Genomic DNA, 14,511 nt, shown 5'->3' with positions numbered 1-14,511 from the left:
CCTTTGAAGTTAATTGAAGTCATGCTTTTCATGATAAATCCAGGTTTTCTTATCCTCTTCTCTGCCCAGGCCCATAAAAGCAATATGAGTTGATAAAATGCACTTTGGTATTTTCACCAGAAGATGGAGTACATACACCTCAGTCAATCAACATCACACAAGGCCGCAATAGAGATTGGTGATAGGATCATGTGCCCCATTTTTTATCATTGCAGCTCAGTCTGAGTTAGAATGCATTACCAACAGGGCTGAGGAAAAAATAAATCAAAATTTATGTTCCAGGAATGGCTTTATTTGCAATGTAACTTCAACTATCAGAGGCAGTGAAGCCACAAACTGTGTGTGTGTGTACAGCATATGTTGTGTATGCAGGGGTATAGTTCATACATGAACTTTTTTTAAGATTTTCTGTTTATATTTTACATTCAGCACTTATTTAACTGGGTAAAGCCCAAACAACCAGAACGTTAGTGTGATTGACAAGACAATTAGGTAGAGTAAATGAAAAAAAACGTATGTACACTTTTATATGTTTAATTCTAGAAAAGCTTTTTGTTTGGGGTAAATGGTCAATCAATACCCAAGACGATGACGCAGTGGTCAAGGGTGATATGAAGCTTGTGCTGATTCAGCGTGCCAGCTGAAGATTTAACTCTGGTCTGGTGTCATTTTGTGGTCTGGCGTATAAGATGCAACCCATCACTGGCTCCTAAATCCCCCCACAGGGACTCCAAAGTCTTCTCGAGTGTTGGCAACTATTGACCGGCGGCATTTATATTTCATTGAATCGTTCAGAGGCTGAATAATTCATACTTGAGTAATTAACACCGTCTACTCAATACAAGAGCTTCTCAATCATTTCCAGCCAGGATGAATAACAGAGTAAAGTAATTATACTGCATTATACTGCACACTACTATGATTTGTCTGGTGACCAAAAAAAGATATTCAATGCCTGGAATAACAGAATTTGACAACATTTTCACAGGTATTCCAACTATAATCGAAAACATTACTGCATGTACACTCTGCACTGCCCTAGTTGAGTCATATTTCTAAAAGTAAGTCTTTGCTGAGCCTTGTGATGAGGCTGTGGGCTTGATAACTCCAATGGCATCCTTATCACATAGTTGCTCAGCCTAGATTAATAACAGAGTGGATGCAGACCATTGACTGGGCCAACTATAGTATGTATAGGAGAAAACAGCAACAATGGTTTTTGCTATTATTAATGAGTTGAGCACGCTAACAAGACTGTTATACGGATGGAGTGAATGCATGGATGGATAGGAGAAGTAAAATTGTCTGTGACTGACTATCGATTTACGAAGATCTCCTTGACAGCTCTGTCTTCTCTTTTTCTTTGGCAGCACCGCACAGCTGGGGAGTCTGTGTCGGCTCCAATTAGATTAGTTACTATAGTGGGGGATCGAGTCAGGGCCTTTGCAGATTATAAAAACTCTGATGCTTACTCAGTGCTATTGATTGTTACTGTGCAGCCCAGACTTCAGTCTTTCACCAGGGACAGTGTCATTTGCAGAGGGCTTATGTTCTGCTGTGATATAAACCTTCTTCTGTAGTTGTGAATCAAAATGTTTGTAGAGCTCAAACAAGAGCAGCGTGATTTGGGAAAATCTGTGCAGTGACAAATACACAGTAATAATTGAATTATTTCTAGCCAGTCTTGTGATACTTAAAGGCACCATAATTATCTGAATAGAAACAATAGGACAACCGCATTTCCAAAAATAAAAGTTCAACCTATTATCACTTTTACGTGGATGAGCATCATTTTTAATGTGAAAACTAACACTAAAACAACTACATCTAAAAAAATCCTTGATGTTTTTCATTGCTGGAAAAGGTTTGTTACATCAGTCAGGGCTGTATTTTGAATTATACAAAAATACACCCCACCCCACCTTTTGTGTGTGTATGTATGCAGGTATATAGACATATTATTAAGATTAGTATTATTATTTTTAAGTTTTTGTTGTTGTTCATTTTGATTTATTTATTTAATTTTCTTATTTACATTTTTCATATGTTTTGTAAAAACTGCATAGATTTCAAAATAGCTGGAAACATTGTAAAGACAATAATGGAATCTCTAATGATGTCAAAACTACTGCATGCATGGAATGCTGAAGTAAAAATAAAACAAGTAAAAAAAAAAAAAAAAAGGATGATTCTTCCATCAAGATGCTGACTGTTTCAGTCTGAGTTTACTGTGCCTGGACTGTCTCTAACTTTTGCAGAAATTTTCTCCCAGAGTGACCTTGCATCTATACTCATTATTGACTCTCTATGTGTTTTGACAGCAGCTCTCAGGCACTCACTACAAAGCTGTCTTATTCTAATCACACTAATATAGTTGTCTGTGGTCTAAATAATCCCTGACTGGATTATATTTTGGTTTTTAATTGACTACAGTGTGTGAAACATATCTACAAAATTAGTTGGTGAGTTTGTACACAATGACATTTGAATGATGCAATGTTAATAATATGAAAGGATCTTGGGGCAACAGGGAAGGCGTTTTGTTTAATTAGATCAGCTATTCCTTGCAGGTTTTATGGTGGGACGACGTGAGCTCAGGGCTTCCTCAGGCCATAACTAGTAAATGTTAATATTCTCATTTGTGACCTTATTTATATACAGATGCAAGCAACGAGAAGAAAGCTATCTGTATGCTTGGTGACAAGCACTCTATTTAAGTTAGTTTATGATCACCTATTTTCCCCTCTGAGCCAGTTTAGGATAATCAGCCCACTGGCAGTATGAGGAAGAGTTGCTGTCGAGAACATTAAAGGAAGTGGAGATTGAATGAGCAGAGTTAGAGTCTGGATTAATCGCAGATTGTGTGTGCTTCTAAAGTGAGTACAGCATATCATCAGGTGCAGGCATATTAATTGTTTGTTTTATGTGAAATCCTCATGAGACACAGAAAGAAACTTGGCAATGTCACCTGCTTGAAAACAGCAAGGATTATAGGGAGATGGTGTATTCACTCAGTATGAAAAAGAAAAATTCTTCAGAAAAAAATGTTCAACAGAAGCTCAAACTGAAGAAAGTATGTTTAAGGGAACAGACATATGCCTGTTGGTAAAAAAAAAAATCCACCTACCAGCACCTCTAAAGCTCACACATTAAATCTCGTTTGTTTAATCTGTACAAAAGCAGAAGTGAAAAGAATGCCAATTTTTGGACTACACTGGTAGCAATCTTCTTATCTAACTCTCTGCAAGAAAGCGAATAAGCATATTTACCAAAATGACAAACTACTCCCTTAAAGCAACACTGATACTTGGTCTATGTTACAGCCATTTTCAGAAGGCAGTTGAAATTTCTTCTTGGTGATGTACGTCTCTGAACCAATGGCTGACATTATCATTAACGCGGTCTACTTCAGTAGTATTGAAACCATGGGCAGGCAGCTATACTGTACTGGTAAAGAAAGAGAAATGTGATATCCGTTTGATACTGCAAGACTGAATCCACACTTGTGTTACTTCTTGCAAGCTTGTACAGTAATATCCACAGGGAGCTCCTATGATGTGAGCTGTAAAAAGAAGCACTGCGGGCCTCAAAGCACTACTCCCCCCCTCCACATAAAGTCATTGACATTAATGTGATATTTGAGAGAGTCTTGCTCAGTTAATTAATACAGTCATTTCTGTCATTTGAAAGCCTGATGTTTCACACCCATTCCCCCGCTTGCCCACATGCATCCCCACCAAGCCAAACACTCTGACATTTGAACAATTGGTTTGATATTTGATATTTTGGATACGTAGTGTTTGGATTTACAGGCTCACAACACCAGTAGGATATTTAAAAACATGTATGCACTTGTAGTTGTAGTAGCAGTAGACTGTAAACATTATAGCATGGCATTTAAAATTTCATCTTTTGTCGATTTACCATAATTAATGACTTGATTATGATCACTTCCTGTATGAGGTGAAAGACTTCCACACATCTTTTACTCGAGTATAATAAGAAATACCTTGATTGATTAATAAAAGTTTCTAATTTAAAATAAATCAAGAGCTCAAATTGCACTAGAATGCTCTAATACTGTATTTCTGCACTGGTATGGATTTCATATCAAACTTATTAAACCAGGTAAGGCTAAGTGGGTCAGTGACCGAATAATGAATGCTTGGTCTAATTAGTTCATAGGTTTAGCTAAATTTGTAAATGCATAATTTATGGATGCATGTTTATTTGCCCAAAACTGTTTTCTTTAAAGTAACTACATGTGCAGTTGTGGGGCAAATGAAGATATATTGAGAAAAATAATCTAGTGTCTGGGTTTGCATGAGTATATGCCACTTAGCTGTGCTTACTCTTGCCAATAGTGACCCAGAAACACAGTACTTTTGTGAATTCCTAAGAAATGAGAGCTCATATCTACTCCTGGTTCTGTGAGCCGTGATGCAGCCAAGCTGACAGACGCTGCCGGCTCATGGATGTTCAGCCACCGTTAATGAAAAGTGGAGCTCCTATCCCTCCAGGTCAGAAAGTGCCCGCGAAGCTCACTGTTTTCCCGCTGACTGTCAAAAATTAGTTTCTGAAAAGCTACATTGGACAAAGCCAATGAGGTGGAAATGGGTAAAATTTATTTTTCATAATAATAAATCAATTCCAACCTTGCACTCTTTTCATAGTAAGACTTCAGGCACTAATAACTCGCCTGCCAGCAGACTGATTGACTGACTTCATCACCAGAGGTAAATGTCAGCTGCACCAAATACGTGTAGATCATCTGTCCCACAGCTGAAATATACCCTGACTCTGTGACATGAGAGATATAAAAATACAATCTGGGGAGTGACCAAGTTAATTATGTGGTGTGCGTTATAGGGAGAAGTGACAGAAATACGACATCATGTCAGACCTTTCGACCCTGACCTCTTTAGTTTTGAAATAACTTGCTGACCTTCTGACCTTTGAACTGAGGTCAGTGCGCCTGAGCTCTGTGTGGGTCAGAGATAAATGAGCAGGTGCAACAGTCCTACAAGTAGTGTGTGATAAAATCCATCATTTTTATGTGCGAGCCTATGGAAACACATAAACATAGAGACAGACATGCGCGACACTAGCATTTTCATTTTCAGTCCTTGGCTTTTATTATCCTGCATTTGCTACTCTGCTGGTATTCATTATATTAATTTATGATGACAACATGTGAATATTTCATTTGTTTTGCTTGTTGCCTAACACATATGACACTGACCTCTCCTGCATAAATCTGCATAATATTTTCCTTACAGTAACAACTTCCAAAGTATGAACAAGTAAATTAAATCTTTTTTTATAGTTTCCATGTGCTATATTTACTGAATAAATCTGCAATTTAGTTTGTTAATCTACAATTAGTAAAAATGCAATGAGTGAGTCACAAGATGTAGTGATTCATGGCACAGTGAGTGTGAGACAGAAGATTGTTTGTGATAATTCCCACCCATATTACATGACAACTAACCCATCCAAGCACAAACATACACAAACAAATTCAACACTCCTCGACCTCCAACTTCTATCCACTGTCATCAGCACCACTGTAACAGAACCAGCCTGATTACCTCATTCAGAGCTTGAATCAAGCTAACACCTACAATCAGAGGCAGACAACTAACCCTGCTGCACAACAATGGAGCATTAATCACCCTCCAACACAGCACAGCCTGTCCCAAAGAATGATTTTTAGGACTGATCCCTCCTACAGTAGCACCCATACTGCCTCCTCCACAAATATCACCTTGGGTGATTTTCAGTCCAGCCAAGTTACAAATCAAGCAGCTCCTTCGCTATTGGGCCAGTGTTTGTCTGTCATCCTATGCAACAAATTTATAAGTCAGCTCAGTGGGAAGATGGGGTGAGTGGCTGTTATCCATGCGATAGGAAATTGATTTTGAACTGACTGATGAATATACACTTTCAGCAACAGAATTGGGCGATAGCTCCCAAAAGCTTTTGAAAAATATCTGAAATTACTCTATGTACATAATTTCCTTTAAAAGATAAGGCCTGTGACAAGCCCTATGTGGTACTATCAGGAGGGTTGGACAAAATGACATGAACATTTTTAAAATCTGATGTAATTCAAAACAAGAGCTTTTTGCAAAAAGCCTTTGCAAGCAAAAAGCTTAAAATGTTACATTTTTGTGCATGGATCAGAGAGATGTTGATTCAGTTCTATGATAATTCATTTGTTCATTTATTCATTCAACCTTTCAATCACTTTGCCCACAATACTCCGAAACCTGTGCAAGCATAACATGCATTCTCTTTGCTAAATGCCATTGAGCTGCCCTGAGTGACTGTTACTAAACTTGTTTAAATACTACCAACAGATATGACAACTAACCCATCAAAGCACAAAGTTAACTGCAATCCTCCCATAGTCTAATCTTCCACTACTGGACAATCTACACTGTCATACTATAGTATACTGTAGGCCTGTATGGTAGGCACAGATGATAAGGGTAGTGTGTGTGCATCTGCATTTTATGAACGCTTGGATCTTAGCAGGTTTTTTTTTCGTTGCTAAGAAAAATCTGTCTCGCACACATTACCAATCAGTGGTCCAAAACACAATTTAAAGCTGATTCTCAAATCATCATCATTAAATTGGGAGAAAATTTTCAGATGCAAGAATGTGCATGCGTGCTATATAACTGAAGTGTATCTTTTAGAATACATTTCCATGTAAGCCAGTATAAATCTTCATGTTTAAAAAGATTTGTGCGGTAGAAATAGTAGCATAAAAACATTAGTCACATTAACATGACGCTCATAACAACATTTTAATAAATGTTTCAAAAAACACTGATTAATTATTAATTAATAAAACATTATGTTACCTACTGTAGCACTGAATATTGGCAAATAACACAATATGATAATCAGTTCTAATCAAGAGGTAAAACTGCTGCGCTTGTTAGGTTTATGTATTAGCCTCACATTTACCATGGGAAAAGGTTATACATGACAAAAAACAAGAAGTAAAACAGATCAGTTTGCTGAGTATGCAAGCATGTGTGTGGGGAAGCGTGAGCTTAAGGTGATGGTGCATTTTCTAGCAGAAATCCTGTAATCAGCAGACAAACAGAAGTGAATCAGGGTTATTCTGTGGCATTGGTGGACATCAGAGGTGACAGAGTGTGAGTCAGGAGTTTGTTTGTGCTGTACCAATCAGGCTGCAGGGCTTTGCTTTAAACAGGCTGGGGGTGAATGTAGCACTGTACTGCGATGCCCTGCTAGAAAGGTCAAAGGGGGCCACAGGCCATAGGCACAGTGGGAACACAACCCACTGACATTTACACTGTCTCTAACCCTCGCTCTTTATAACTCATTCCCAACATACATGCACATGCCCTGCTGGTGAGTCAGAGCTCTACCTCATCACTCCTGTATAACTCATTAGGTGAGATAAGAAGTCAGCACGTTTTGGGGTCTGGTGATGATACTCCGCAAACATCTCAGTCACCTAAAAACACTTCAAATGCTGCTTAAAACATTTAGCTCCATTTTTGAACATGCATGTGTAATTTAAAATATATTAACCATCCCTTCCATTACTGCTTCTTCATGAACTCCGGTAGCTTCACTGAGTCAATATTTTGCCAGCTCAACAGTATATACACCACTGAAGGACTTGTGGTACATTTTTTATTTTTCATTTCTGCATTGTATCCCATGAAAAGTTGTGGTAACAATAGCATAAATTTCTATCTGTGACAAAACAGAATAAAACCGCTGTCTCTGTGTTTAGTTACATTTTGGCTCACTTTGGGAGTTGAATTTTTTTAAAATATATATATATAAAGCTTTTATGGTTACATGTAAAATTAGGACAACTTAAGAATATCTAGTTTGGTTAAACCTAGGTTGATGTTTTTGTCAGGGTTTCACTTACTATAATATAAAAATGCCCTAGTTGAGACTACTAAACACGATTTTCCAAACATATAATGATGAAGAATTAATTTTCATATAAATTAATACAAATATTCTTTGAGATGAGGCTCATTGCATTTAATGGATGTAATGTTTTAATAACGTTTTAATGATTCACAAGTGTGTTCGCGTATGTGTGATAATGCTCATTTTGGTAGGCTACGTGATGAAGACATCCAGTCATTTGACAGATTCAGAGTGTAATAAAATGTTTTGTGTGATAATATTTTGTGACTGTTTTCTAGACAAACCCAAATTCTACATGCATGTATAATTCATCATACATCTTGTCTGCAACTATTCACATCAAATAAATCTTCATTTCTAAATAGTTCTGGTTGTTCTGAAAAAGAAAATGTGCAGTACATTTGTATTTGAAGCTAATAAGAGACTTTAAGGCATATAACTGGAATTAGGAAAATAACACAGTTTTTGGCCTGGGACTGAGCTGGGTTAGTGACTATTAATCCATTCAGCATGTGCTTGAAGGTTGTTCAATTAAAAATTCCAGATACACAGTAAAGATTAAAATAGACAGTTGTATGTATTCAGTCAACAATGTTAATAATGTAGCCTCCTGCTTACAGTATGACTCACGGTAGAAACAGTCACAATGCAACATAACAAAAAGATAAAAAATACTGTAGATTACAACTGCATTTCAATATGTTTTCGTTATCCTCCTCAGTCTAATTGAAAGCCTGGTGGCATTACAATTACCTTAATTTGAATTCAATTTGACTTAATGACTATAGTGAAATAAACAATATAACTGAACTCATAGTAAATTCTGTTTTTAAAACTGTAATGATTTGACCACTTGAGGCAGAGCCACTCGTTGAAACAGGCCAAACAGGTCACAGTGTGCCTTCGACATCTCAGGAAGATTTGAGCATGTGAAAAAAAGTTTGAAAGGAGTCCTGTTTCTTCTAAAAATAGCAACCATATAGATCTTGTAACCCTCAACCTGCAGGTCTATTCCGTCTGCTGCCACTGAGTGCTAACAGACCTGCAGGGCCAAGAGATGTGACACAAAGCCTGCAAAAATCCATCTGGGATTGGATCGGGACTTCTGATTGATAGCTGATAAAATTAACACTCATAATTCTAATTATTACAGTGACCTTAAACGTGGATTAAGAGGACTGAAAACAATTTGGATCTTTGGAGCTTTGCTCACTTATCATTTGGAACTCGATGGCTTAATGCGAGTCCAAGTGAAGGATGAGGTGTAACTTTTAAGCTTCATCTTTGCAGGTTTTGAAAGGTAAGGACCCCTCATACTTTAAGCTTCGACATCAAATATATCTGAACACCAACATGCTGTACAAAATATCTTTCATTATTAGTATACAGAGATGTCAGTGTCAGCTGCAACACTGAAAAACCATTGGATAGCATTTCCCCACAGCGAGGCCTCATGAAGGGATCCTGTTTGCTTGTTATTATGAAACTTTGCTTTAGAGTAAAGTTTCTCTAGATAATATGCAGAAAGTGCTGTCAAAAGTTTTCATAAGACAAGACTATTTCTTTGATGGGAAGTAGTTCCAATGAAAACTGTTCACAGTGAGATCGACAGATAATCCATGACAAACAGCACATTGTTTCTGGAAATGCAAATTTCTGTTGACTTTCAAAGCTCACAAATGAAATTCTATTCACCTCCATTGTACTGGGGTGACGACACTAAATCTTGGGAACACATATTGCAAAACATGGGGAAATAAAACCAATATATTTTGCATGGCTAGATACCACAAGGGGTGAGTAAGAATATATGATTTTCATAAATTGGGTGAACCTACCCTTTAAAGAGTGGGCTGATGACAAAACAGGATAACTGATTGTTGCAGGAGGATCTGATGCGCAACTTTTCATTACCCACTGACTTGAACCTCTCTTAATGTTGTGAAATATATAAACCTGATTTTTTTCTTAAACAAAATGAAAAAAAAAAGTAGTTTGTACTGTGGTATTTATTTATTAGACTTTGGGCATAGGAAGACCATGGTATCATGAAAATCAGTTGATTTACATTAAAAACAAGCTAAATTATGTCACTGTCATACAGTTATTTCTATTTATTTAAGATTTGTTTTTAGAAAAACGGGGCTCAAATATTATGTTTACAAGATGAAGAGGCTTTTGTTAAGGTGGATATTTCAGTCTAAACCCTATCTGCCCCCCACATTGTCATCAGGAAACGTTTCAGCACCTGTTAAGTGTGCAGTAAGCTCAGAGAACTTTGGGGAAATGTTTCACCTGATGCATTCCCAATGCAAAACCAAGCTGTCATTTTCACAAAGATGAGTTTTTATCTTGATGCAGTGATTCAAGTGATCTTGTTTTACATAACACTAGTAGTATTAGTCTATATCACATGCAACAGATACCTTATAAACTTACTGAGCAGCACATGCTTGTGACAGGCTGGGGATTTAATAAACGATCTAATAAACCACAAATTCAATTAGCCTACAATTAATATTTTACAGTTTTATCCTCCAGCGAGCAGTTCGTTGCAAATAACATCTCATGCATTTCATAAAGTCAAAGAAAACACTTCAGATCATATAAGAAGAAAATGCGCAGGCTGTATGTGAATGGGATGACGCATAGCTCTGCAAAGACAACTGAATGAGAGCAACAGCAAGATGGTGAGCGCCATGCAGCACAACCTCCTGCTTTAATTCTTCACGACATCGACAAAAACAGCTCACACACTGACTGCATTTAGGGATGGGAGCTCGTTTTCATCTCGGCAGTGATACTGAAGTCAAAAAAACACAAATGTCCACGGTGTGAATCGGCGCTGTAACGGGGGGCGCGCTCTCACGTTGTGTGTCCTGTTGATTCTGCCTGCCGAGCGTTTAGAGGAGCACAGCTCGTCAGTAGGAAAAAGCCTCAGACAAGAAAACCTGGTCTCACACGCTGCACTGGATGGCATTTCTCCCGTGGTTTGTGTGTACATAGGACGGTTCAGTGTTTTGACCTATTTTTTCTTTTCAACGTTGATTGAAGACCTCTGGGGGAAAAAATCTGCGTTCAATTTCGCAGCTTTTTGCTCCTCTCCTTTGTCACAGTAGAGTAGGTCGTGATTTTTGTAGCATCATAACGGGATTCATGGTGGGAGCGTTCCCTTTCATCAATGTGCATTGATGTAGCAGAAAACGTGGAGGAGATAAGGTAGGTTAAAGCGTGGTTTTAAAACACTGGACGGGCTGTGCAAAGATAGTCAGGCACACTACACTGGATGATTCTTGGTGTTTATTGAAACCATCTGGGCTCTTTGTCATGTGGCGTGTGAGTGTGGTCAGAGAGTATCAATAGTTGGATGCTTTTATTGATATCCAGTTGATTAACACCTTCCAGAATAGCTCCCACGGTCCATTGTCTCGTTATATGGCCCAAACGCTGCTGTTGTGTATGAAAGGGTCATCCTGATGAATATTTTTCTCTTCACAGAACCCTTATCTCAGCACCTGGAACCTTTGCTAAGGATTGCATTGAGGACAGCCAGCAATTAAAAGGATTTCGATTCTTGTCTAAATCGGGAATTACACATCCAAACTGGGATCTATGAGCGGAAAAGTGGCGAAGCCTAAAGAAGACAAGGATGCTTCCAAGGGTAAGATGCGAGCCTGCTTTAACCCTAAATCGCAGGTTTTAACGCCACCATGCAACCATTCATTCCCTACATGGCGCTCCAATCACCCTTTGTGCTTAGACTGAAAACAATAGCAGCCACAGGATGGAGAGCCCAGCACGGTGCATGTGGATACTGCTGTTTGAAATCTAAGCAGTTGCTACTGTAGGCCTATATGCTGCACGATGTGTTGGTTTGAGATCACATGCTTTACTTGCATTGACTTGGTGATCTTGAGGGCCAAATAGACAAAACGAATGGATAGTGTCTCAGATTGTAAATAAAATGTTTGGGGTTTTTTACATTGAAAGTAAACATTACAATGTGTAAATAATGACAGTGATGTCCAACTGTGTCACTGGCATCCTGTTGAAATGTCCCTTTGTGTTTCTCGCTCGCACCGTATCCGCATACTGATTCGCACATTCTCATCACATCTGTACAACCATGAAGCGCGGAGCCTTTACGGTCTGAGCTTATGAGCTCATGACCTATGGCTTAAAAAGCAGGTCCTTTATACATCACAGGAATAAAGGAAGTAAATTGATTATAAATTGCCTTGGACACAGAGCCGAGACAGGGTTGCCAGAGAAACCTGGCGGGACTAATCACACCGGGGATGTGCACGACACTTTACGCACCGGCACACATTACTGCACCTTTGTCTTGTTGCTCTTTTTCTATTAAACAATTACATAATCAATAATAATCTAATCATATGGTGGTTAACAGTGACGCAGCTGTATTGCGTCAGTAAATCTGTTTCCACACATATGCCCCCTCAAAAATCAGACTGTAGCCCAATGTCTTTTTAGCCTTTATTGGAATCAGGATTAATGACTTTCTATCCTAAAGATATTTATTATGGTCAATGAATAAACATGGTTCTCCTGACTGTAATATAATAACAGCCTACATTTACTGTGGCAGTTTGCCCGTTGCATCCTTTTTATTTACAGTATAGCAATTCAATTGGATCTCCTTGTTGTCAGGTTCCCTCTGTTTAAGGTGTTCACAACAAATCAATAAACCTAATTGGCTTATTTTGGCAGCACTGCTATAAGTGCTGACATGGCTTGTTGATGTTACTATGAGTGGTACATACAGTATTGATGACACTATAGAGACACTAAATATAGCCTGTGTGCAAAAACTTTTCTTTAATTGGTTTTTAAATGTACTACATTTATAGGCCATGCAGTTATTATCCTCCAGAATGACTAGCAGGCTGGAGGTCAATTATTAATGGATAATGAACCATTGCGATAAGAATATTTTACCTTATCATAGGGTACTATACTATAAGAGACTGCACTAACTCCACTCAGGACTATATATGATCAAAAATTATATAATTTCTTGTTGTTGCAGCACTCTACCACTAACTGCTGTAATTCATTTGTTAATAAATTATAACCAACAAACTTGACAAAAACACATACCCTATATAGACCTAAAAATAAGCAAATGTCATTTTGCTATGTATATCAGAGTTTGTCATGTTTGTTTTAGTCGCTTTGTTAAAACTTTGAGGTTAAGATTACATAACAGGCCTTGGTTTTATGTTTAGTTATATTCCTATTTGATGTTAATGATGATGAATTTACTGTACAATAATGTTGCATCTACAGGAACCCCCTCCATTAAACTTCTCAATTTTAGAGATTACAACAATTATTTCATCTCATGTATCCTGATCATTTTGAAAATTACTTTTTTAGATTGACTGTCCTGGGACTGCAGAGCTAGTAGCTGTCATGGAATTTCTCATGTTACATGTGTAAGAGCCACATCAATAAGCTATTTACCCATATGTAGAGATATGGTCAACAGATAAGAGACAGAAACATAGCTATAGTCACTTAGGAGTCACTTACAATCCTAAAAAGGAACTGTCCACTATATGTTCTCTGCCATAGTTCACTATACAATCTCCTGCCTCTGTCAGTTCAGGCTAGGGAGGAAAACATCTCACTTACAGGCAGGGACGTTACTTAGGCAACCCCAAGGTCTCTGATAGTAGCTCTTGCCTCCTTCCTGACAGAGACACTATCTTATTTGCCTGAGGAATGCATACAGATGTCCCGTTAATTCTAGTAAGAACGTAGGTGAAATTACTGTCTGTCCTCCAATAGGAGAAGCACACATGTTTAGGCTAAAGGTTTCTAACCATTAAGGGAAACATAGTAGACATCATATGGCCAGTAAAGGGATAAATGTGGAACAGGAAGAGATTTTCAGAATTGGTTCTGGAACTGCACTGGGTTTCACCTTGTACTGCTGATATCACTGTCTCTTTGGTCGAGCTTCATTAAACATTGCTATATAAGACATCCAGAGTCTTCTGGATCTTCTTCATCTGAGTAGACAGCTCACATCAATTGTTCCATCACAGTAGCTAAATCTGGTACAGAGCATCCCTTCTCATTGTATGTGATTAATGTTTTTTGTATGTGCTGTCTGACAAATAAATGAAACGAAACAAACTCATAAAGCTCAAACAAAACAAAACACCAGTTACAGGACAGACACAGTCTGGCATGCTGTTGCTGACAATACAGTGAGCAAAATATGCTCAAAAGAATTGATTTCAACATTAACCTCCACAGCAACTTTCTCTCTCATCTCCCATTGGAAATCAATGGCATGTGTGAATGGCTGACTCATTTAACCCATAGGGCAGCACCGTCTCCAGAACTCTCACATGAGATAAATACATCTTCACCTTAACCAAGAATGCTCAACAAAGCGTGGTCTAGTTTTATAGATGCACAGCCGAAAGCCAAAAGCTGGCGTGGCTCTGCTGCCTTCCAATTTTAGGAAAAAAACAAACAAAACTGCAGTTCACTATCTGCATCACTGAGAGGGTCACTTGGTGCCAACTGCCCTCCATCAGA

At 38.1% G+C, this 14,511-nt stretch overlaps 1 protein-coding gene across 4 annotated transcripts in view; it reads left to right on the top strand.

Moving 5' to 3' along the window:
- Positions 1-8,955: 8,955 nt before the first annotated feature.
- The window catches only part of fgf13a (fibroblast growth factor 13a), a 98,950-nt gene continuing 93,394 nt past the window's right edge, over positions 8,956-14,511 (top strand). For 2 of the 4 annotated variants that reach the window (XM_044205573.1, XM_044205569.1), the window contains exons 1-2: positions 10,644-11,154; positions 11,434-11,596. In XM_044205573.1, coding sequence (XP_044061508.1) covers positions 11,548-11,596 — 49 coding nt within the window. In that variant the 5' untranslated portion in view covers positions 10,644-11,154; positions 11,434-11,547. The other 2 variants (XM_044205570.1, XM_044205571.1) reach the window with 2 other exon arrangements.

The sequence above is a fragment of the Siniperca chuatsi genome, linkage group LG8 (assembly GCF_020085105.1).
Source record: "Siniperca chuatsi isolate FFG_IHB_CAS linkage group LG8, ASM2008510v1, whole genome shotgun sequence".
Taxonomy (NCBI): Eukaryota; Metazoa; Chordata; class Actinopteri; order Centrarchiformes; family Sinipercidae; genus Siniperca; species Siniperca chuatsi.
The sequence above is the reverse complement of the archived record's forward strand: the minus strand, read 5'-3'. Positions and strand labels throughout refer to the sequence as shown.